Source organism: Cyrtonyx montezumae, unplaced genomic scaffold, assembly GCF_038088225.1.
Source record: "Cyrtonyx montezumae isolate F1298 unplaced genomic scaffold, pur_monq_1.0 scaffold_34, whole genome shotgun sequence".
Classification (NCBI taxonomy): domain Eukaryota; kingdom Metazoa; phylum Chordata; class Aves; order Galliformes; family Odontophoridae; genus Cyrtonyx; species Cyrtonyx montezumae.
The window spans coordinates 883,901-909,186 of record NW_027072039.1 but is presented as its reverse complement, the minus strand read 5'-3'; the positions used below and the strand labels follow the sequence as shown (position 1 = coordinate 909,186).

Here is a 25,286-nt window from a genome sequence, read left to right as displayed (position 1 = left end):
GTACCAACCTACCCAAGATCACTTCATATACCTCTCCCTTTCAGGAGATGTTATCTGTAATCTTTATGCAACACTTTCAGGCCGACTTGATAGGTTTGCATGCTCTTCTCATCCCACCGTATTTCTGTAATAGCCACAAGGTCATAGTTAGCCTGCCTCACAATGTCTTCAAGCTCCTCTTGTTTGTTGCCCATGCTGCGTGCATTGGTGTAGATGCACTTCAGCTGAGACATCTGCCTCACCCCTTGCTCCAGCACAGCCCCCTTAGGCTCTTTACTGGTGAGCCCTGTTTTATCCCCTTCCCCCGTCACAGCTAGTTTAAAGCTCTCTCAATGAGTCCAGCTAGCTCCTGTGCTAGGATTCGTTTCCCCCTTTGAGACAGGTGCATCCCATCAACAGATAACAGGCCAGGAGCCAAGTAAACTGCCCCATGGTCAAAAAATTCAAGTGTCTGTGTCTACACCAGCCTCTCAGCCAATTATTCATCACCTGTGTTTTCCTAGCCCATTCCGTGTCCTTCACTGCCCCAGAAGGTATGGAAGCAAACACCACTTGTGCTCCCACCCCTTGAACTAATCTCCCTAAACCCCTGAAATCTCTTTTCATAGTTCGCAGTCTTCTCTGAGCTATTTCATCACTGCCTGCCTGAACTACGAGTAACGGATAGTAGTCAGTGGGGTATATCAAATCCGGGAGTCTTCTAGCTATGCCCCTGACCCGGGCCCCAGGGAGACAGCACACTTCCCTACAGCTTGGGTTTGGTCTGCAAATGGGGCTCTCAGTTCCCTTGAGAAGGGTGCCGCCCACTACGATTACCTTTCTTTCTTTCTTGGCATCGGCAGTCACAATGAGTGGAGTCGACTGCCTTGCCATTGGTGACCTCCTGGGGGAATCTTCCCGCACCTCCCCCCTTATCTCCCCTTCAACGTCCAAAGCTGCAAACCTATTGCTTAGAGGGACCTGGGGACACGAGTTAGGCAGAGGGGGAGATTGCCCACGGTACCGAGCAGGGACTCTCTGCCAGCCCTCCCCATCCCTCAGATATCCCCCTTCTGCCCTATGGGGACAGGTCAGGGAGTCCACCACTAATTGTGGGGGATCTCCCCAGTGTCTTTCTCTCTGGCGCTCGAGGGAGCTACTCCACCAGTCAATCTCCCGCTTGCAGTCCCTGATGGCCCTCAGTCTCTCAACCTCCTCTTTCAGCTCTGTCACCATGCTAAGCAAATCTTCCACCTGCTCACACCTTGCACAGGAGAACTGCTTGCCACCCTCCTCCAGCAGCAGCAGGCTCTGGCACTCCCTGCAACCAGAGACCTGTGTAGCCACGTTTCTAGGCAGACCTTCTGTCTGGGTCGCCATAGCCTTTTTAAGGCAATCCCTCTGTCTAGAAGAGACCGTGGCACAAAAATAAAAAGAACAAAATAATAAATAAATGAATAAATAAATAAATAACTTTTCTAATAATAATAATGATGATAATAATAATAATAGATATATCTCTATATATGAATGATAATGATAAAAATTAAATTAAAATAAAATTATATATGTATATATATATAAATTAAAATAAAAATAAAACACAACCCTGCAGACACAGAGACCGGCAATAATCCGGATGGATTCGCAAGAGAGGAGGGATAGGAATCCTGCACCCTGCCACACAAGCTCCCACACCTACACTGCAGCACAGTAAGGGGCTGGTACTCACGCGTAGATCGCTCCTCCCTATGCCTGGTGGGCAGCGATGTGTTGCTGCTTTCCCTGAGGCCTTTTCAGAGCTGAGGATGTGGGCGAGGGCGCCGGTGCCTTGGCAACACCTTCGCCATGTCAGCCTCTTGCGAGAGAGCTGCTGGGAGCTGAAGGGACTATCCGCTTTCACTCAGTTCCCTTGAGACAGGAACCTCCCGAAAAACCCCCATGTACCTCAAAATCTGCCACTGCAGCTCCGGCTGTGCTGATTCCAAAGCAGTTGATCTCGAGGATTGAGACTGCTTTGTTAGGTTGTTATTACTTTTGTTGGGTCAGTTATTTAAACTTATCACCCAGTAGTGATGGCTGTTGGGGGGGTGGGAAATGACAAAACAAACTAATTGTAAGGGCTGTGTTGTGTACCTAATTTTTGAATTTGAAGGTAGGTGAAAAAACACTAGATTCCTTAGACTACCTCTAGACAAGAGAAAATTGAAACTCTGTTCCCTTCTCCCACGACTGTGATGGTTTAATTTGTAGTCTATAAAAATGTTACTGGAAGAAAGCTAACTAGAATAGAGTTCTTCTATTATCACCATCACGTGAGTACTCTGAAAAAATCATCTCCATTTTCTGATGCTTAGTTCCTTATTGCTTTTAGCTCTTTAAAGCTTAGCTACCTTTTACAGAGGAAGATTTCTTTGAGGATATGACAGTTAAATGGTCTTAACCTTTCACCTTCCATTACCACTGACTAATCGTACTTGTTTTGTGTTGCATCGAGGAAATGAATGACGTCTTTTTTTTTTTTTTTTTGCAACTGCATCTAGCTCTATTTGGTAGGTATTAAACCTAAGTCTAAAGAAATCACACACATTAAAAAAATACATTTTAATCTGTTGGTTACAAAACTTGTATAGCTAGAAACTCAGTTTGATGTAATATATGCTTGTGTATTTCAGGATGAGATTGTTACAGTGAAACATCCACATAAAAAAATAAAAGCAGAAAAAGAAAATGAAGGAAAAGATGAGCCAGATACTGGTATAAAGAAGGAAACTGGAGAAAAAATAGAAACAAAAGAAAAAGAAAATAAGAGGGATTTGAAAAGGGAGAAAAAAGAAAAAGAGGTTAAGAAAGAATTAAAATATATTAAAGAAAAGAGAGAAAAAGTAAAAGAAGAGAAGGTAACTAGGTTTACTTTTCTTATACAGCACTAGAAAAGGCCACCAGGTTTTTGTAAATAATTTTTAATTTACAAGGTATTTTGGATTACTTACTTTACAGTTGTCATTGAAATCTTTTGCATAGCTAGAAGTTTTATTTTTACCACTTGCAAATACAAAGACAGACAAAAAATGTGAAGTTTGCCCTTTAAAGGGATAATTATAGCTTAGTGGGACTGTGAATGGAAGTTGTGTAAGAAACTCATAACTTATCCATTCTCATTCCCCATCCCATGGAGAGAGAAAATAAGATGTATCATAACTGAACACCAGAATATCTTCTTTTCTTATTACTGGAGAAGATGTAGTAATGATGGTGATGGCCTAATTAAAATATCGTTCTAGCCTAAATAATAAAGTCTGCTGATTGGATACATTTTCATTTTTATTCTTAGGTAAATGAAATAAAATCTGAATATAAAGAAAAAAATAAAAAAGCTCCATTATCGGATATTCCAGTTCATATTACTACAATTAGTGAACCAGTTCCTATATCTGACGAAACTGAAGAACTGGATCAGAATACATTCAGTGTGGTAAGTCCCTTGTTGATAACTTCCATTTACAGTTGATGTCCCAAATGAACAGAATTTCTTATGTCCTTGATTCTGCTATTAGGCATTACAACACAGACATCTATTGTAAGTAAAATTTCAGAATGATGAGGGGTTATCTACACTATACCAAAGTCTGTTTTGTTAACAGGCCAGCAGTTTTGTTTTCTCATAATTATGCAGTACAGTGAAGAATATTTGTCCAGTGGTCAGTGTACTGAATACTTTTAAGAAACAGACTATGAAGCTACATCATCAAGTATAATTTCTTGTGGCTATTACAGAAATATGGTGGGACCCCTCCCACGACTGGAGTACTGCGATTGATGGATACAAGCTCTTCAGAAAGGATAGACAGGGAAGAAAGGGTGGTGGCATAGCTCTCTATATCAAAGAGTGTTTTGATGTTGAAGAGCTTGAGGTTGGAAATGACAAAGTAGAGTGTCTGTGGATAAGGATCAGGGGGATGGTCTGTAGGGGTGACATCGTGGTGGGGGTCTGTTATAGACCGCCTAGTCAGGATGAAGAGATAGATGAGGTGTTCTACAAGCAACTAGTAGATGTTGCACGATGGCCAGCACTTGTTCTCATGGGGGACTTCAACTTCCCTGATATATGCTGGAAATATAATACTGCGCAGAGGAAGAAGTCCATGAGATTTCTAGAGTGTGTGCAAGATAGCTTCCTGACACATCTGGTGCAAGAGCCTACCAGGGGATATGCCTTGCTAGACCTGCTCTTCACTAACAGAGAAGGACTAGTAGGAGATGTGAAGGTTGGGGATTGTCTTGGCCAGAGTGACCATGAAATTGTGGAGTTTGCTATTCTTGGTGACGTCAAGAGGGTGACTAGCAAAACTGCTACCTTGGACTTCCGGAGGGCAGACTTGGACCTGTTCAGGACACTTGTTGCAAGGGTCCCTTGGGACTCGCTCCTGAGGGGTAAAGGGGTCCAGGAAGCCTGGATGCTCCTCAATATGGAAATCTTAAAGGCACAGGAGCAGGCTGTCCCTGAGTCTCGCAAGTCCAGCCGGAGGGAAAGAAGACCAGTGTGGATGAACTGGGAACTTTTGTTGAGACTCTGGGAGAAAAAGAGAGTCTATGTCTTCTGGAAGATGGGACAGGCTACTTGGAGAGACTACAGAGAACTTGCCAAGATGTGCAGGCAGGAAGTTAGAAATGCAAAAGCCCAGCTCAAACTTAGACTGGCTACTGCAGTAAAGGAGAACAGAAAATCCTTTTACAAATATATTAACAGCAAGAGAAAAACTAAGGAAAATTTCTCTCCTTTACTTGATGCGGCAGGGAATGTAACCACAGATGATAAGGAAAAGGCTGAGGTTCTCAATGCCTTCTTCACATCTGTCTTTAATAGACAAAGCAGTTATCCTCAGGGTACTTTTCGCCCTGACCTGGAAATCTGGGACGGAGTGCTCTGTGATCCAAGCAGAGACAGTCAGACCTGCTCCTCCATCTGAACTGCCACAAGTCCATGGGACCAGATGGGATCCACCCTAGGGTGCTGAGGGAGCTGGCAGAGGTGATTGCCAAGCCGCTTTCTACCATCTATCAGCATTCCTGGTTATCTGGAGAGGTGCCACAAGATTGGAGGCTTGCCGATGTGACTCCCATCTACAAGAAAGGCCGTAAGGAAGATCCGGGGAACTACAGGCCTGTCAGCCTGACCTCGGTACCAGGGAAAGTTATGGAGCAGATGATCTTGAGGGAGATCACACAGCACGTGCATGGCAACCAGGGAATCAGACCCAGCCAGCATGGGTTCACCAGGGGCAGGTCGTGCTTTTCCAACCTCATCTCCTTCTATGACTGGGTGACCAGACTGGTAGATGAGGGAAAGGCTGTTGATGTAGTCTACCCGGACTTCAGCAAGGCCTTTGACACAATCTCCCACAGTATTCTCCTGGGGAAACTGGCAGCCCGTAGTGTGGACAGGTTCACTCTTTCTCTGGGTGGAGAACTGGCAAGAGGGCTGTGCCCAGCGGGTAGTGGTGAATGGAGTTAAGTCCAGTTGGCGTCCCGTTACGAGTGGTGTCCCCCAAGGATTGGTATTGGGGCCCATCTTGTTTAATATCTTTATTGATGACCTAGACAAGGGGATTGATTGTACCCTCAGTAAGTTTGCGGATGACACCAAGTTGGGAGGATGTGTCAATCTGCCTGAGTGTAGGGAGGCCCTTCAGAGGGATCTGGATAGGCTGAATAGCTGGGCTGAGGTCAATGGGATGAGGTTCAGTAAGGCCAAGTCCTGGGTCCTGCACTTTGGCCACAATAACCCCATGCAATGCTATAGGCTTTGGGCAGAATGGCTTGAAGACTGTATAGAGGAAAAGGACCTGGGGGTGTTGGTTGATGCTCAGCTTAACATGAGCCGGCAGTGTGCCCAGGTGGCCAAGAAGGCCAACAGCATCCTGGCCTGTATTAGAAATAGTGTAGCCAGCAGGAGCAGGGAGGTGATCATCCCCCTGTACTCAGCTCTGGTGCAGCCACACCTCGAGTACTGCATTCAGTTTTGGTCCCCTCACTACAAGAAAGACATTGAGGCCCTGGAGCATGTTCAGAGAAGGGCAACAAAACTGGTGAGGGGTCTGGAGCACAAGTCTTATGAGGAGCGGCTGAGGGAGCTGGGATTGTTTAGTCTGGAGAAGAGGAGGCTCAGAGGAGACCTTATTGCACTCTACCACTTCCTGAAGGGGGGTTGTGGTGAGGAGGGGGTCGGCCTCTTCTCCCTGATAACTAATGACAGGATCAGAGGGAATGGCCACAAGTTGCGCCAGGGAAGATTTAGATTAGACCTGAGGAAACATTTTTTCTCTGAAAGAGTGGTCAGGCACTGGAATGGCCTGCCTGGGGAGGTGGTTGAGGCACCATCCCTAGCGCTGTTCAAGAAGCGTTTAGATGAGGAGCTAAGGGATGTGGTTTAGTATCTTAGTGGTTAGGGATAGTGATAGGAGGATGGTTGGACTAGATGATCTTGTAGGTCCTTTCTAACCTAATGTATCTATGAATACACCTCATGTATACACTGCTCCTTTATGGACAGAAATGAAATTAAACACAGCTGCTGCATTCTCTGACCTAAACTTATCACGTACCCTTCTATTCTTTTTAAGTGAATGAGTGAAATTTACTCTTGAAGAGTTTGCGTGTTAGACACAGGGAGGAACAAATCTAATAGGCCTGTTTAATCTCTCTGTTATCCAACAGACCACAACATACTCAATATAGGAAGCTAAAAGTTACGTAAACTCCATCTGTACAGTTTTATAAGATAATTGGAATATTTGGAAAGCTAATTTTCCGCTGTGGAACAACTATCATTCAGTTTTAAACAGTTTTCTGTTACTGCTAGATGGGATTACTGGGTCTACTGTAGTAAGTCATATTAAAGTCGCTGTGAAAGTCATATTAACTGTTCTCATCTGTGTGATGCTGGCCAGTTTATGTATGGTTTGTTTTTTTTTTTGTGGTTGTTGTTTTGTTTAATTTTTAATTAAAGCATAATAATCTAATCAACCATAATTTCCTATATATCTTGTGTGCAGCTCTCAATGGTTTAAGGGCTAGTTCTGTCCAGTTCCATAACTAATAGGATGGCGAACCACACCCTGGGAAAGGGGGAAAAGGGAGAAGGTAGAGAAATGGGCCTAAAAACAAAACAGTAGTAACAATTTGAGGAGGAAAACTAATTTGCTAAATAAAATATCACAATGCAAAATAAAACAATATAATTGAAATTTAAAACAATGAATCAAATAAAATGAGCAAGAGAATGTCCAAAACCAAAAGCCTTACACTAAAGCAGAAGGCAAGACAGCTAAGGGAACTCCAGTACTGAGAAGAACAGCAAAAGAAGATGTCTCTGGGACTAGAAAGGAGTTTTATCATACTATCTGGGTAGAAAACGGGAACACGAATTCCAATGGAATACACAGTACTTCTATAGGTATCTAGGTAGCAGACAATTTGACAATCCACGGAACAGGAGCTTTAACACATAAACTCCCTGTGTCTCACATGATGTTGTGATGTGGAAAACAAATAACAAAAGTCATAAAACCATGACATTCCACATCACGCTTAAAATATATATACACAAACAATAATAAACATGCATTACTGTAGGGTGAAAACCTCGAAAAAAGTAGTACCCACGCAAAATAACAAAAGAAGACAGAATATTTCTGTAAGACTTATAAAGATACTATGAAAACAAACAGTAAATTAGGAAAAGCTGACCAGGAACATCACAGGGAACCAAACTCCAACAAAAGATGATACCCCACTGGTGGTCAGTGATTAACGGGCTCCATAAATTTCAAAGAATCATGAAGGATGGAAACAATCTATAAGGTCATATAGTCCACCTGTCTATCTACCACTGTAGATAAACCACTACTCTCCTGCTTCCAAGCTCCTGAGTTGTGGAATCAAACTATAACCTGGGGCTAGGTTATAAAGCAGGTATGTTTATTTGGTGCTGCGCACACACACCAGGTGCAAGGGGAGTAGTCTTACCTAACTTGCACACAGCAGAGGGAGAATTAGTTACGTATTTAAGAGCACAAAGCATACATACTCACCGAATTCCTAAGAATGGGATGGACTATTACAATCATGTTCAAGAAATTATTTCCGTAGATATCACCTCAAATTCCTTTAGGTTGAGCATGCGCAGAGCATCCTGGTTGGTTGCGTGCAGCGGTCCTGAAGGTGAAGGACATATGTCTTCCTTGCTGTGTACATTTCACCCCACTGAAGTTTGAGGAAGTAATCCAGTTATATCTGTTTCTCAGCTGGCCATGGTTTTGCAGTTTATTGTCTTGGCTCAACCACCCTTCAGCTGTTATATTGTTTTCTACTCAACAATCATTACTCTTGTCCTCCCTATCCCAGTTGGTACCTTCATTAGACTTGCCTTCATTAATCTTTGTCTTCCTTACTCTGAACCATCCTTAAGTCTCTGTTGTGGTTTTGCGGTTTTGATGCCGGTATTCCACATCAGAGCATCATGCAGCAGTTAAGGAGTTATTGCTGCTGGGAGCAGCAGAGGGGTGGAGCTCCGCACTGGATGCCAGGCGGTGCTCTGCCTGGCTTCCTCTGGGCTGCCATGGAGGTTCAGCACGTGTGCTTCCCCTGCAGTTTCCTCCTTAACGTAAGCTCACAGCTTTTGGTTTAGAAATTTTCTCTCTCTCTCAATTGTTCAATTTTACTATATTTAGTAAAGTTACTGTTCCTTCTCAGATCGTGCCGCTATTTTTATAGACTCATCTCTTCCCGCTGTTTTCCCGCTGGTTTTTCCCCCATCCCCCCCGGAGCGCGGCTCTACTCGGGCGGCCACGCGGCCACTGACGCAGTTTCTTTTTCTCTCCTCTCTCCCTTCTCGGTTTCCCTTGGGTCACTGTCACGGGTAACACTGTGACAATTATTGGTGGAGAATGTGGGCAGTGCAGTATATGTATTCCATTGTAAATCTGGTGCTAAGTGGACTAAGGTTTTTCATGTACCTTATAGCATGCTGACGTCTTTTTAAGCTCCTCATGTTCAGCACCGGAGTAATGTGTGCATACAGCTACTTTAGTGTGCTGAGGGGGTTACATACCTCCTGCCTAAACACCCTGGCTAACGTGACAGATTATGCGGCATTTGGATTGGTTTCCAGTTACTCTTTTCAGGTCTTTACCTATATTCAGGATGTCAGCCTGGCAGTTGTGGCAGTTGTGTTATCTGTTTTTCTGAATGCACTCTCTGCAACAGTAATTTACATCATGTGGAGGGAGCGTTCCTCAAAACCAGAGAGTGTTGAATGGCAGGGAAGGTGGAAAAAATTAGGAAAGAAATTAGAAGTGTACGGGACCCCCGGTGTTATGCAATTTTGATCTTGAGCACCTGTGGGATCCTGAGAAATTCAGTGAGTGTTTAGGTAAGGAGTCATGTGACTCAGGACGATCTGAGAAGGAATGCATTGTTTGGGGTTTGGATTGTGCTTATCAAGCTATAATTGATATTCTGGAGAGAAATGGTTTCCAAACCAAGGTCCAAACCAAAAATGAAAACCTCGAAGTTAGACCTGACCAATCACAGGAAGCACCGGCATCAGTGTCGGTTGCCCCTGTGGAAGGCCAGAAATGGACACGGCCGTCCTCGCGCATAGAACGGAAAGAAGAAGAAGCAGAGAAAGAAGAGGAAGATCCAGGCGAGGGGCCCTCCTCAGCACCACCACCACCACCTAGAAAGGCCACTAAGAAAAGTGAGAGACATGGAGAAGACAGCGATGATGATGGAGTCACTGTTACCACTATTCGTTGGCCCCTAAAGATGACTGAAATCCAAGGTTCAAGAAAGGAGTTTGTACGGCGCTCAGGTGAATCTATTGTCACCTGGTTGCTGCGGTGTTGGTACAGTGGTGCCAGCAGCGTGTCCCTAGATGGCAGCGAAGCCCGCCAACTGGGAAGCATTGCTCGAGACCCAGCTATCGACAGAGGAATTGGCAGATGTCTGAATGGAGTCGCTACCCTCTGTGAACGAGTACTAGTGGCTGTAAAGGATAGATATCCTTACAAAGATGATCTGGAGCCTAAGGTGGAAAGATGGAACACCGTGGAGAAAGGCATCCAATTTTTGAGAGAAACAGCCGTAGTAGAGATGCTGTATGATCCCAATTTCGTCCCTAACAATCCACACCAGGACCGTGATCCTGATAGAGTAAGGTGTACACCTGATGTATATTGTAAGCTCTCAAAAACAGCACCAGAGAGGTATGCAAGTACACTGGTAGCAATGTTCCATAGATTTGAGGGTCAAGACAGAAGACTCCCAGTTTATGAATTGACTATTACACTCCAAAACTTTGAACAACAGTTTCCACTATCACGTTTCCATTGCATTCCACTTCCATTGCAGCTATAGTAGCAGAAGAAGTAGGTGAGATGAAGGAGACACAGAAAACTATACTGGAGGAACTGTCATTACTGATGAATAGGGATGAACCTGTGTCAGTATTGGAAACACCTGATGAAGACGAGCATGACCCAAAGAATTTGATGAAGCAATTGATGAAACTGATGAAAGTCTCGGCCACCAAAGGCAACCGCCTCTCTGCACGAGCAAATGACAGCAGTAACATCATGTCACGTGTGGCCATGTGGAGCTTCTTACGAGAAAACGGAGAGGACATGAGGAAGTGGCATAAAAAACCCACTCCTGCACTTCAAGCACGGGTGAGAGAACTACAGCAGAGATCAGCCACCAATGAAATTGCTCGCGTCACTGCAGGTAACCAATAGAGGGGCCCTGCCCTCAGCCAGGGGAGGGAAAGGGATAACAGAGCTGCTGGAGAGAAAGGTCCCACTTGGAGTCTGTGGCAAAGAGCCTCTTGGGAGACCCAAGGCCGACCCCTTGGATTTTGGAGCAGAGCGTACAGGGGTTCAGAGGAGTGCTACACTCCAACTGAGAAGGAGATTTTGGCAGCATACAAGAGGGTTCGGGCTGCCTCTGAAGTAATTGGTACTGAGACACAGCTCCTCCTGGCACCTCGACTGCCAGTGCTGAATTGGATGTTCAAAGGAAAGGTTCCCCCCACCCATCATGCTACCGATGCCACCTGGAGTAAGTGGATTGCACTGATTACACAGCGAGCTCGGATGGGGAACCTCAACCATCCAGGAATCCTGGAGGTGATCATGGACTGGCCTGAAGGCAAGAAATTTGGAACATCACCATCAGAGGAGATACCACGTGCTAAAGAGGCCCCACCATATAATGAACTACCGGAGAATGAAAAGACGTATGCCCTCTTCACAGATGGATCGTGTCGCATCTTTGGGAAGCATCGCAGATGGAAGGCTGCTGTGTGGAGCCCCACACAACAGGTTGCAGAGGCCACCAAAAGAGTAGGAGAGTCAAGCCCTTAAATGGGGTCTGGGAGGGGTGGAGCCAGACTCCACCCCTTCTGGTCACACAGGTGAATTGCCTTCACCTGTGCTCCTGTGGCAGATTCAGTGCTTGCCTCAGGTGATCATTCAGTGGTTCAGGCCCTGATTCAGCAGTTCCCATACACTCCACCCCTTCACAACATGAACCACTGATCAAGTTAACTATAGGGTGAGGCTTCCTTACTATAGAGATCTAATACATTGCGACGGTTATATAATTGCCTGTCGCAATGCATATTGATAATCTGGGATGAGTGATGATCGGCGTATGGCTTGTGTTCTTCTTTGGGCCAGTGCTCAGTGGTGTTTACTGGAAGCATGAGGTCATGTGGTACAAGTGCTTGCTTCACTTGCTTCGGTTGCCCTTGCTGGACCCATACATGTACCAGGCATCTTCAGGAATGGGGTATTTTCCATACCAGGACAGGTCTCTTCTGTGGTTGAGTGACAGACTACTCCTCAGACAGAGATAGGTGACCCATCATGCCACTCTCTGTGCATGGGCGACATCATTTTATGATTTTTGTTATATTATTGATATTCCACATCATAACATCATGTAGTGTATTGGGAGTTGAAGAGTTCATGCTCCAGCTCCATGGATTATCGATAGTTCTGGGTATACCTGTCTCAGAATAGGAAAACTACATTCCCTAGAGGACTGTGCGATGCTTTGCATTTTTATGTGTTTCCGCTCAGTGGGAAAGATAAAAACTATCTGCTCCATGGGACCGTCTCTCTCTTCCCTTCGGGACTGAGCTCAGCAGTGGGTGTTTGTTGCAACTATCCACCTTCAGTGTTAGCGTAAGGCCTTCAGTTTCTTGGACACCCTCTCTCTTGCTCATTTTATTTGATTCATTAGCCTCAATTCCAAATATACTGTATTATATTATTTTCCTTTCTAATATCTTATTTAGTAAATTAGCTTTCCTCCTCAGATCGTTGCCACTGTATTATTCCTAGGCCCATCTTCCTCTTCTTTTTTCCCTTCTGCCCTTCCTTTTCCCCAGGGCTATGGCCCCTAGGTCCCCTGCCTCAATTGTCACGGTACCGGGTCAAATCAACCCGCAAACCGCTGACATTTTTTGGCACCCAACGTGGGGCTCGAGGGGCTGTTAGCTGCTTTACTTAGCTGCCTTACTTTTAGAGTGAATCTCTCTGCTCTCAGAGACCTTTGTTAGAGAGTTTATCGGTACTGCAGGAGCTGAACTCAAAAACACAGCCTTGAAGTCCAGATGTACTGCCAGTTCTTCTGGGATATTGCCAACGGTTTGTGGGCTGGTTTGACCCAGTACCGTGACAATTGAGGCAGGGGTCCCACACCCCGGGGAAGGGGAAGGAGAAAAGAGAAAAAGGGAGAAGGGAGATGGGCCTGGGAACAAAGCAGCGGCAACAATCTGAGGAGGAAAGCTAATTTACTAAATCAGATATCAGAAAGTAAAATAACAAAATATAATACAATATAATTGGAATTGAGGGTAATGAATCAAATAAAATGAGCAAGAGAGACAGTGTCCGATAAACCAAAGGCCTTACGCTAACGCTGAAGGCGGACGGCTTCAATAAACACCCACTGCCAAGCTTGATCCCGAAGGGAAGAGAGACGGTCTTGTGACCGCAGACAGTTTTTATCTTTCCCTCTGGGTGGAAACACGTAAAAATACAAAGCATTGCAGAGTCCTCTGGGAAATTTAGTTCTTCTCTTCTGAGACAGGCATATCCATAACTATCGATGATCCACAGAGCTGGAGCATTGACTCTTCAACACCCAATACACCACATGATGTCATGATGTGGAATATCAACAACACAACAAAAACTACAAAACCATGACAGATATTTGTAAACTTTCTGGGTTCTGCCAGATTGTTTTAGTAAAGAGGAACAAAAAAAAAAAAAAAAGCTTCTTCTATTTCTGTTAAAACTGCACTTACAGGGATTGTATTTCATTGCTTTTTCCCTTCTAATGCTCAAAACGTACTGGAACTTGGTTAAGCTTGGCAGTCTGATCTATGGAGCCTGGTCCCTATATGATAGACTAAAAACAGTGATGGAGACGCCTGCCAGATATCTAGGCACCCTGGCTAATATAACAAACAATAAATTGTTACCAAACGATATGGTGTTAACAAACCAAATGATGTTTGAATGGGTGTCCAGGTTCTCCTCTCAGTTTCTTATGAATTTTCAAGATTACAGCTTAGGGATTGTGTTAACGTTTGGGATATTAGTCCTCCTGAATGTATCCCTTATGATAGTAGTTTACATCATGTGGAGGAAGCTTTTGCCAGAAGCACAGAATGTTGAATGGCAGGGAAAGTGGAGAGTTTTAGGAAAGAAATTAGAAGCATGGGGACCCCCGGTGCCATGGGATTTTACTCCTGAGCACTTGCAGGATCCTGAAGAGCTAGGCCTGTATCTGAGTAAGGGGTGGTGCAGCTCAGAGAGATCTGAGGTGGAACAGCCTATCTGGGGCTTGGTTTATGCTTACCGAGGTATACATTCTGCTTTGGAGAGAGAATGTGTCCAAACTGAGGCCCAAACCAAAGAGGAAAACCTCCCAGTAAAACCTGACCAGACAAAGGAAGCACTGGTATCAGTGTTGGTTGCCCCTGTGGAAGGCCAGAAATGGAAATGTGTGTCCTCGCGCCTATAACGCAAATTATTGTCACTTGGTTGCTTCGGTGTTGGGACAACGGGGCCAACAGCGTGTCCCTCGATTGTAACAAAGCTCACCAACTGGGAGACACTGTCCAAGATCCGGCTGTTGACAGGGGGATCAGCAGGTATATGGATGGAATTGCCACCCTCTGGCAACAAATGTTAGTAGCTGTGAAGGAAAGATATCCCTACAAGAGTGACCCAGCACCTAAATTGAAAAGATGGAAAACTATTGAGGAAGGCATCCAGTATTTGAGAGAAATAGCTAAGGCGTAAATTATGTATGATCCCACGTTTGATCCTGATGATCAGAACCATGATCCAGAGAAAGTAAGGAGTACACCTGAAATATGTCAGAAGCGTTCAAAAACAGCACCAAGAAAGGTACGCCGGTACACTAGTGACAATGTTCAATAGATATGAGGACCAAGACAGAAAACCTCCAGTTTTTGAACTGATTCTTACACTTCAAAACTTTGAACAAAAATTTCCGCCATCACACACTTCCATTTCAGCCATATCAAAGTTAGAAGGACAAATAGAAGACATAATGGGAAAATTATCATCATCCCAACAGATTAATAGGGATGAACCTGTGTTAGCTCTCAGAAGTAAACGCCTTCCTGCTTGACAGCACTAACTTCACTAACTTCATGTCATGCACGGCTCTGTGGAGTTACGTACAATTGGAGAAGATATGAAGGAATGGCATAAAAAACCTACCCCCACACTGTGACCACAAGTGAGAGAATTACAACACAGACCAACTACCAATGAAATTGTTCCTTTCACTGCAGGTAACCAATAGAGAGGCCCTGCCCTCAGCCAGAGGAGGGAGAGGGATAACAGAGTGTATTGGACTTTGTGGATTCAATGGCCTGGCACATCAGAACCACAAAAATACAAGGCACTGGTGGATACTGGTGCACAGTGTACTCTAATGCCTTCGAGTTATAAAGGGACAGAACTGATCTATATCTCAAGAATGACTGGGGGCTCTCAGGAATTGTCTGTGTTGGAGGCAGAAATAAGCCTCGCTGATAAAGACATGGCAGAAGCATCCTATAGTGACCCGACAAGGTTCCCATACATGTTCCATAAAGATGAGAAGGGGCTTGCTGCAATGTTAGTTCTCTCATACCGGCCATAAATTTTTCCGTGTCTGGACTTTCAAATGCGTCAGAATACATGGCCTCCCTCATACCCAGTTCTCCAATGTACATTTGGAGGTCTTCCATAGAGGACCATAAACCAGTATGAAGCAGTATGTCTGTTTTATTGGGTCATGTTAGACAGCATGCCACCATCAACCAGTCTATAATAGAGTGGTTTTCATTATACAGGAAGGCAGCATACAATCTTTTCCTCAGGGCTGGGCGTACGGTTATAGATGCTAGCTTGGACATTTCTGTCCCATTAACTAATACACTTTCAGCTTCTGCATCCCATAGTCTTAGCAGCCACAATGGCATGCTTTCCCTAGGCTTTTGATGGAAACATTGTACTATGTCCATCAACTCATTTGCCGCATATGGGTGAGCTGTTACACGCAAGAACGTTTCAGCAGAGGGCCATTGGTCAGGAGGCACCCCTGCCAGTCTATCTTGCACTTTCTTTGTTTTCTGAGTTATAATCAGGTGGATCTAAAAGGGAACCATCGTAGATAGAGCTTCAATACCCAGTTTAGAGACATTATCCTCTGTGGTACCCAGGTTTGTTATCTCAGGGACCTGAGTGTCCTCAACTGCAATACTACGTATTTGCTTTGTTGGGGCATTTAGTCCTGGGTTTTTTTGGTTGTTAACGTGCCCAATTGCTGTTCTGATTGCTTGATACGGTCTCTTAATAGTTGGTTCTCACATTCTGTGCTGTTATTTGTTACTTCCAGTTGGTCTAGTGCCATTACCAGGGGCCAAGCCACAGCAGAAGCAGCTAGCCATTGCTCCTTTGTAATAAGGACACCCTTATCCAAATCCTGGAAATAATCCATTAAACAGGCCAGAGAAGGAGAAACAGTCCCCATAACCCACAGGGGTCCCCTTTTTCAAAAATAGCCATAATAGGGTGACCCCATAAGTCTCAGGATTGGACCTGGGAGCATTTGTTCTAAGGTGGGTAAGGTGGGAGGGGGGGGTAATGATCTCCCCCAGCCCCATTTGAACATATTCCATATACATATATATATGGAATTAATAACTGCACTCCCCCAACATCAAATTCCCTTGTGGTATACATTGAACATCCCCATTTTTCTGCATCACCCACCAGGTGTACCCAGGTCCCTGAGCAAAGAAAGTTCCACGGAAAGGTTTGCTCTTTCCAGAAGCTGGAGGGACCCAAACTGCTTTTCCCAACATGTTCTTTACATGTACTACAGGGAACTTATCTCCCTCTACAGTAGGTAGAGAGCTGGATTGGGTAGGACCATCGCGATTGATGGATCCTCTGGTGTTGACCAACCAGGTGGCTTGTGTCAAATCCATCTCCCAGTGCTTAGATGTTCGGCCACCCATTGCTTTCAACATGTTTTTCAACATCCCATTGTATTGTTTGATCTTACCAGAAGCTGGTACATGGTAGGAGATATGCTAAGTCCATTCAAAGCCATGATCTTTGGCCCAAGTATTTACAAGATAATTTTTGAAACGAGTCCCAGTACCTGACTCAATTTTTTCTGGAGTGCCATGTCGACATAGGACTTGTTTCTCAAGATCTAATATAGTTTTTCAGGTGGTAGCATGAGGTACTGCATATGTTTCAAGCCACCCACTGGTTGCCTCCAGCATGATAAGCACATAACGCTTACCATCACAGGTTTATGGCAAGGTGATATAATCAACCTGCCACACCTCCCCATATTTATACTTTTGCCATTGCCCATCCCCCAAAGAGGTTTCATCCTCTTGGCTTGTTTAATTGTGTTGTTTGGTGAAGTCCCCAGAGACTGGAAAAAGGGAAATATTACTCCCATTTTTAAGAAGGGGAAAAAGGAAGACCCAGGGAACCACAGGCCGGTGAGCCTCATATCTGTGCCTGGGAAAATCATGGAGCAGATCCTCCTAGAAACTTTGCTAAGGCACATACAAGACAAAGAGGTGATTTGAGATAGCCAGCATGGCTTCACCAAGGGCAGATCTTGCCTGACCAATCTGGTGGCCTTCTATGAAGGAGTGATGGCTTCGGTGGATGGAGGAAGGGCAATGGATGTCATCTACCTGGACTTCTGCAAAGCCTTTGACATGGCCCTTCACCACACCCTTTTCTCTAAATTGGAGAGGTGGTGATGTGAATGATGGACTGTTTGATGGATTAGGAATTGGTTGGCTGGACGCAGCCAAAGGGTTGTGATTACTGGTTCTGTGTCGGTGAAGGCTGGTCATGAGTGGTGTCCCTCAGGAGTTGGTCTTGGGGCCGGTGCTCTTCAACATCTTCATCAACTACATAGATGACAGCATCATATGCACCCTCAGCAAGTTTGCAGATGATACCAAGCTGAATGGTGCAGTCAATACATTGATACAGAAAGTATCCATAAAAGACACTGTAACAGTATATTACAGACACTGGCCGAAAATTGCGCAAGGCAGCTGAGACATGGTATGAGGATCACCAGTGGAAGCACAAGCTTCTACAAGCACAGCCTGGTGATGATCTCCAAACTCTGGAACTTTCTTTGTAGTATGGGTCTTCCTGGAATGGCCACGTAGCCCTATCAACATAGTGTCAGACTCATTGTATGTAGTAGGTCTAGTAGAGAGAATACAAGACACCAGAATCTGGGAAGTTGAAAGCCTCATAAAGGAGGGTCTATGCTGGCTATTGCATATTGTAAGCATGCTCATTGTACTTTGAATAGTTCATGGTTGTGACATGAGGGGTATTGACAAGGCTACACAGAAAGCTATGCGTGCACAAAAAGAAAAAGGGGGAATTGTTGAGGAATGGCTACAGGAGCAAGGAGGTCACGGTGATATGCACAAGCATAGTTTGCATGGCAGCACAGACTATATACACTCATGGAAAAGCATTCGATGTTGATAGGAGGCCATGATGTCCCTGGGCCAAGTGATAAACAACTCAATGCAAACATGAACTGCTTCAACTGAGCAACCCAAGTTGCCAAGATGACTATGGGAAACTTCTGTGATTATGTTGTTCACCCTGCTTTCAGTGAAGAAGTCTTCACAGGACTGCTGATAATTGTAACTTTAGGTATTTTTAGAATAAGCTGTCCTTGATAGTCTATTCTGTTTAACTAGCAGGTGTTCTTCCCTTTGGGCTCTGTGTTATACACTGGCCACGCTGATGCAGTGCTCAAAGGAAACTACACTGTGTGAACCTTGAGAAAAGTAAAAGCAGGACATGATCTGTGGCGAGTGGGAGAGGAAAAGCACACTTTGAAACAGGGGACACCCAGCCAGCGCTGCCTTTCGCATCCACAGCGATGCATTCCTACCATTTTTTTTTTTTAGGATTAGGATGATAGGTCGCCTCCTCCAGAATGTGTTTCTCACTGCTGTTAATTGTTGGGAGTTGTTTTAAAGTTGTCTTTCTCTGAGGTTCTCAAACAATGATTGTGTGCTACTCTCAAGAGAACTATATAAGACACATACTGTCAGCAATAAACTGAAGCCTGATCACTCATATTGCATCCAGTCGTGCTTCCTCACTCGAGAGCAATAATTTCTGAACCCTGCATTCCATGGCAGTGTACCTTTCTTGGTGCTGTTTTTGAATGCTTCTGACATATTTCGAGTGTACTCCTTACTTTCTCTGGATCATGGTCCCGATCGTCAGGATCAAACGTGGGATCATACAGCATTTCTGCCACAGCCATTTCTCTTAAATACTGGATGCCTTCCTCAGTAGTTTTCCATCTTTTCACTTTAGGTGCCAGGTCACTCTTGTAGGGATATCTTTCCTTCACAGCTACTAATGTTTGTTGCCAGAGGGTGGCGATTCCATCCATATACCTGCTGATCTCCCTGTCGACAGCTGGATATCGGGCAACGTGTCCTAGTTGGCAAGCTTTGTTACTATTGAGGGACACGCTGTTGGCCCTATTGTCCCAACACCAAAGCAACCAAGTGACAATATTCTCATCCAGACGACAAATAAACTCCTTCTTTCAACCTTGGATCTCAGTCATTTTCATGGGTCAAAGAAACGTGGTAACTTTGACTCTCTCATCATCCTCATCATCACTATGTCCATGTCTCTCACTTTTCTTTGTTGCCTTTCTTGATGGTGGTGGTGTTGACGCCACTCCATTGCCTGAATCTTCCTCTTTTTTCACCATCTTTTCTTTGCATTCTAGTCACGAGGACACACACTTCCATTTCTGGCCTTCCACAGGGGCAACCAACACTGATACCAGTGCTTCCAGTCAAACCTTACCAGCCAAAGGGAGGTTTTACTCTTTGCTTTGGGCCTCAGTTTGGAAACATTCTCTCTCCAAAACAGAATGCATACCTTGGTAAGCATAGTCAACCCCCAAATAAGCTGTTCCACAACAGATCTTACTGAGCAGCAACACCCATTACTCAGTGTGGGATAAATAACTCCCAAGGATGGTACAACACAAAGAAATAGTATAGACGGTATATTTTGAGTAGTGCTATATTTTGAGTAGATCTATAAAGATAGGAAACAAAAAATACAAAAGAGAAGATGCTCACATTCAGGATGTCAAGGCTCACAAGGGACTCCACGTGTGAGTGATCCCCCCAAAAAAATCCTTCCCTGATGGTGGTCAGCCCTTAAATGGGGTTTGGGAGAGGTGGAACCAGGCTCCACCCCTTCCACTCACACAGGTATATCACCTTCACCTGTGGCCCCATGGCTGACTCGGTGCTCACCTCAGGTGACCAATCAGTGGTTCAGGTTGTGATTCATCAGTTCCCATACACTCTACCCCTTCATGACATGAACCACTGATCAAGTAACCATAAGGTGAGCTCCCCTTGATACAGAGACCCAACACATCGCGACGCTTACATAAATTGCCCATCGCAACGCATGTTGATGTAATCCGAGATGAGTGATGATTGGCATATCAGTCGAACTCTTCTTTGGGCCAGTTTTCGGTGGTATCTACTGGAAGCATGCAATCATACAGTGCAGATCCATCTTATGTGTCATCAGTCCCGGTTAGACTATCACCAGATGCTGCACATGGTCTTATGGCAACTCTGGAACACTGCAGCATTGTTTGGTTCCTTCTGGCGACTCATAGACTTATGGGGAGTAACATAAGTGTTTTAGAGGGTCCAAGAGGGGAAGATCCATTCTCCAGGGTAAGATACAGGCCATATTCTTGTCTTGGGTCAACACTTCAGATTGTACAGGGGCATGCCCTGGCCGCCTGTACCAAACCCTTTGACCCGATGTCTGTGGCTGTATGACTATATCAGGCACCAAAGGGGGTGTCCTGATCCACCACAGAGACATGATAGGGGTCCCCTTAGCAATAAAGGCTGGAGTGTTAATCATTATTTCAGTAGGCCATGTACCAATTACTGGAGGGGCTACCAAATCCCCCACCTCCAATAATCTCCCCCAAGGTGCAAGTAGGCCACACCATCGTGGTTCTACCTGCACCTTCCAGGGCCATTTTATTTTATAGGTACCTGGTTTTAGGTCCTCGGGGGCAGGGAGCAGAAGATTGTTCTCACGGCCAATCTGAGGTCTCACCTCCTTATCGGTGCCCGTAATTTGGATGCTAAGTGGGGAGGCCCATGTTATCTGTAACATTTTCAAGGCACTGGGTCTGCCGTCTCAAGGTCTTTCATTCAGGTCCTGCAGGGTTTCATGGAGTCTCTTTGTCCACCCCTGCAGGGACTGAGAGTCTGTCTTCAGGGCAGCCTTGAGAATACCATTGTAATGTTCGATAAGGCCTGCCCCCGTTGGATTATATGGCAGGTGGAATCACCACTGTTGTGGTTTTGTGGTTTTGATGCCGGTATTCCACATCAGAGCATCATGCAGCAGTTAAGGAGTTAATGCTGTTGGGAGCAGCAGAGGGGCGGAGCTCCACACTGGATGCCAGGCCGGTGCTCTGCCTGGGCACATTCCTCTGGGCTGCCCTGGAGGTTCAGCACGTGTGCTTCCCCTGCAGTTTCCTCCTTAATGTAAGCTCACAGCTTTTGGTTTAGAAATTTTTCTCTCTCTCAATCGTTCAATTTTATTATATTTAGTAAAGTTTCCGTTCCTTCTCAGATCGTGCCGTTGTCTTCTTGTAGACCCATCTCTTCCCGCTGTTTCCCCCTCCCCACCGGAGCAAGGCTCTGCTCGGGCAGCTGCGTGGCCACTGACGCAGTTTCTTTTTCTCTCCTCTCTCCCTTCTCGGTTTCCCTTGGGTTACTGTCACGGATAACACCGACAATTATTGGTGGAGGATGCGGGCAGTGCAGTATATGTATTCCATTGTAAATCTGGTGCTAAGTGGACTAAGGTTTTTCATGTACCTTATAGCATGCTGGCGTCTTTTTAAGCTCCTCATGTTCAGCACAGGAGTAATGTGTGCATACAGCTACTTTAGTGTGCTGAGGGGGTTACATACCTCCTGCCTAAACACCCTGGCTAACGTGACAGATTATGCAGCATTTGGATTGGTTTCCAGTTATTCTTTTCAGGTCTTTACCTATATTCAGGATGTCAGCCTGGCAACTGTGTTATCTGTGTTCCTGCATGCAATCTCTGCAACAGTAATTTATATCATGTGGAGGAAGTGTTCCTCAAAATCTGAGAGTGCTGAATGTCAGGGAAGGTGGAAAAAAATAGGAAAGAAATTAGAAGCGTAGGGACCCCCGGTGTTATGCAGTTTTGATCTTGAGCACCTGTGGGAACCTGAGAAATTCAGTGAGTGTTTAGGTAAGGAGTCATGTCACTCAGGACGATCTGAGAAGGAATGTATTGTTTGGGGTCTGGCTTGTGCTTATCGAGCTATAATTGATATTCTGGAGAGAAATGGTTTCCAAACCAAGGTCCAAAGCAAAAATGAAAACCTCGAAGTTAGACCTGACCAATCACAGGAAGCACCGGCATCAGTGTCGGTTGCCCCTGTGGAAGGCCAGAAATGGACACGGCCGTCCTCGTGCATAGAACGGAAAGAAGAAGAAGCAGAGAAAGAAGAGGAAGATCCAGGCGAGGGGCCCTCCTCATCACCACCACCACCACCTAGAAAGGCCACTAAGAAAAGTGAGAGACATGGAGAAGACAGCAATGATGATAAAGTCACTGTTACCACTACTCGTCGGCCCCTAAAGATGACTGAAATCCAAGGTTCAAGAAAGGAGTTTGTACGGCGCTCAGGTGAATCTATTGTCACCTGGTTGCTGCGGTGTTGGGACAACGGTGCCAGCAGCGTGTCCCTAGATGGCAGCGAAGCCCGCCAACTGGGAAGCATTTCTCGAGACCCAGCTATCGACAGAGGAATTGGCAGATGTCTGAATGGAGTCTATACCCTCTGGGAATGAGTACTAGTGGCTGTAAAGGATAGATATCCTTACAAAGACGATCTGGAGCCTAAGGTAGAAAGATGGAACACCGTGGAGAAAGGCATCCAATTTTTGAAAGAAACAGCCGTAGTAGAGATGCTGTATGATCCCAATTTCGTCCCTAACAATCCACACCAGGACCATGATCCTAATAGAGTAAGGTGTACACCTGATGTATATTGTAAGCTCTCAAAAACAGCACCAGAGAGGTATGCAAGTACACTGGTAGCAATGTTCCATAGATTTGAGGGTCAAGACAGAAGACTCCCAGTTTATGAATTGACTATTACACTCCAAAACTTTGAACAACATTTTCCACCATCATGTGCTTCCATTGCAGCTGTGTCAGCAGTAGCAGAAGAAGTAGGTGAGATAAAGAAGACACAGAAAACTATACTGGAGGAACTGTCATTACTGATGAATAGGGATGAACCTTTGTCAGTATTGGAAACACCTGATTAAGACGAGCATGATCCAAAGATTTTGGTGAAGCAATTGATGAAACTGATGAAAGTCTCGGCCACCAAAGCCAACCGCCCCTCTGCTCGAGCAAATGACGGCAGTAACATCATGTCACGTGTGGCCATGTGGAGCTTCTTACGAGAAAATGGAGAGTACATGAGGAAGTGGCATAAAAAAGCCACACCTGCACTGCGAGCACAGGTGAGAGAGCTACAGCAGAGATCAGCCACCAACGAAATTGCTCCCATCACTGCAGGTAACCAATAGAGGGGCCCTGCCCTCAGCCAGGGGAGGGAAAGGGATAATAGAGTGTATTGGACTGTGTGGATTAGATGGCCTGGCACATCAGGACCACAAAAATATAAGGCACTGGTGGACACTGGTGCACAGTGCACTCTAATGCCCTCGAGTTATAAAGGGACAGAATTGATTCATATTTCTGGAGTGACTGGGGGTTCTCAGGAACTGTGTTGGAGGCAGAAATAAGCCTCACCGGTAAAACCTGGCAGAAGCATCCATAGTGACTGGACAGGGGGCTCCATGCATACTCAGTATTGACTATCTCAGAAGGGGACATTTCAAGGATCCCAAGGGATACCGATGGGCTTTTGGAATAGCTGCTGTAGATGCAGACAACATTCAGCAGCTGTCTATTTTACCTGGACTGTCAGAAGATCCGTCTGTTGTGGGGGTACTGAAAGTGAAAGAGCAGCAGGTACCTATTGCTACAAAAACAGTCCACAGACGGCAGTACCGCACCAACAGTCAATACTGAGTATGCATGGATTCCTTGCTCCCCATTCATAACTTGATCCGTCAGCTAGAGAGCCAGGGAGTGATCAGCAAAACTCACTCACCTTTTAACAGCCCCATATGGCCGGTGCGTAAAGCCAGTGGAGAATGGAGGCTGACGGTAGATTACCGTGGCCTGAATGAAGTCACACCCCCACTGAGTGCTGCTGTGCCAGATATGCTGGAGCTGCAATATGAACTGGAGTCAAAAGCAGCCAAGTGGTATGCCACCATTGACATTGCCAATGCATTCTTTTCTATTCCTTTGGCCACAGAGTGCAGACCACAGTTTGCTTTCACCTGGAGGGGCGTTCAGTACACCTGGAACCGTTTGCCCCAGGGGTGGAAACACAGCCCAACCATTTGCCATGGGCTGATTCAAACCACACTGGAATAGGGTGGGGCACCTGAGCACCTCCAGTACTTTGATGACATTGTTGTGTGGGGTGATACAGCAGAGAAAGTTTTTTAAAAAGGAGAGCGAATAATCCAAATTCTTCTTGTTGCTGGTTTTGCTATTAAACGGAACAAAGTGAAGGGACCTGCCCAAGAAATTCAGTTCCTGGGAGTAAAATGGCAAGATGGACGTCGTCACATTCTAGGAGATGTGATTGACAAAATCACCAGTATGTCACCACCCACTAGCAAGAAAGAGACACAGTCTTTTCTGGGCGTAGTAGGTTTTTGGAGGATGCACATCCCAAACTATAGCCTCATAGTAAGCCCCCTCTATCAAGTGACTCTAAAAAAGAATAATTTTGCATGGGGTCCTGAACAGCAGCAGGCCTTTGAGCAAATTAAGCAGGAGATAGCCCATGCTGTAGCCCTGGGGCCAGTACGGTTGGGACAGGATGTGAAAAACATCCTCTACACTGCTGCTGGAGAGAAAGGTCCCACTTGGAGTCTGTGGCAAAGAGCCTCTTGGGAGACCCAAGGCCGACCCCTTGGATTTTGGAGCAGAGCATACAGGGGTTCAGAGGAGTGCTACACTCCAACTGAGAAAAAGATTTTGGCAGCATACAAGAGGGTTCGGGCTGCCTCTGAAGTAATTGGTACTGAGACACAGCTCCTTCTTGCACCTCGACTGCCAGTGCTGAATTGGATGTTCAAAGGAAAGGTTCCCCCCACCCATCATGCTACCGATGCCACCTGGAGTAAGTGGATTGCACTGATTACACAGCGAGCTCGGATGGGGAACCTCAACCCTCCAGGAATCCTGGAGGTGATCATGGACTGGCCTGAAGGCAAGAAATTTGGAACATCACCATCAGAGGAGATACCACGTGCTAAAGAGGCCCCACCATATAATGAACTACCAGAGAATGAAAAGACGTATGCCCTCTTCACTGATGGATCGTGTCGTACCGTTGGGAAGCATCACAGATGGAAGGCTGCTGTGTGGATCCCCACACGACGAGTTGCAGAGGCCACCGAAGGAGAAGGAGAGTCA

The 25,286-nt window shown here is 45.5% G+C and overlaps 1 protein-coding gene across 1 annotated transcript in view; it reads left to right on the top strand.

Annotated features, from left to right (window-relative positions):
- CHD1 (chromodomain helicase DNA binding protein 1) overlaps positions 1 to 25,286 on the top strand; it is a 128,288-nt gene that overhangs the window by 74,769 nt on the left and 28,233 nt on the right. Inside the window, exons 27-28 of the mRNA XM_065745234.1 lie at positions 2,655 to 2,879; positions 3,314 to 3,454. Coding sequence (XP_065601306.1) covers positions 2,655 to 2,879; positions 3,314 to 3,454 — 366 coding nt within the window. The remainder of the gene's footprint in view (positions 1 to 2,654; positions 2,880 to 3,313; positions 3,455 to 25,286) is intronic.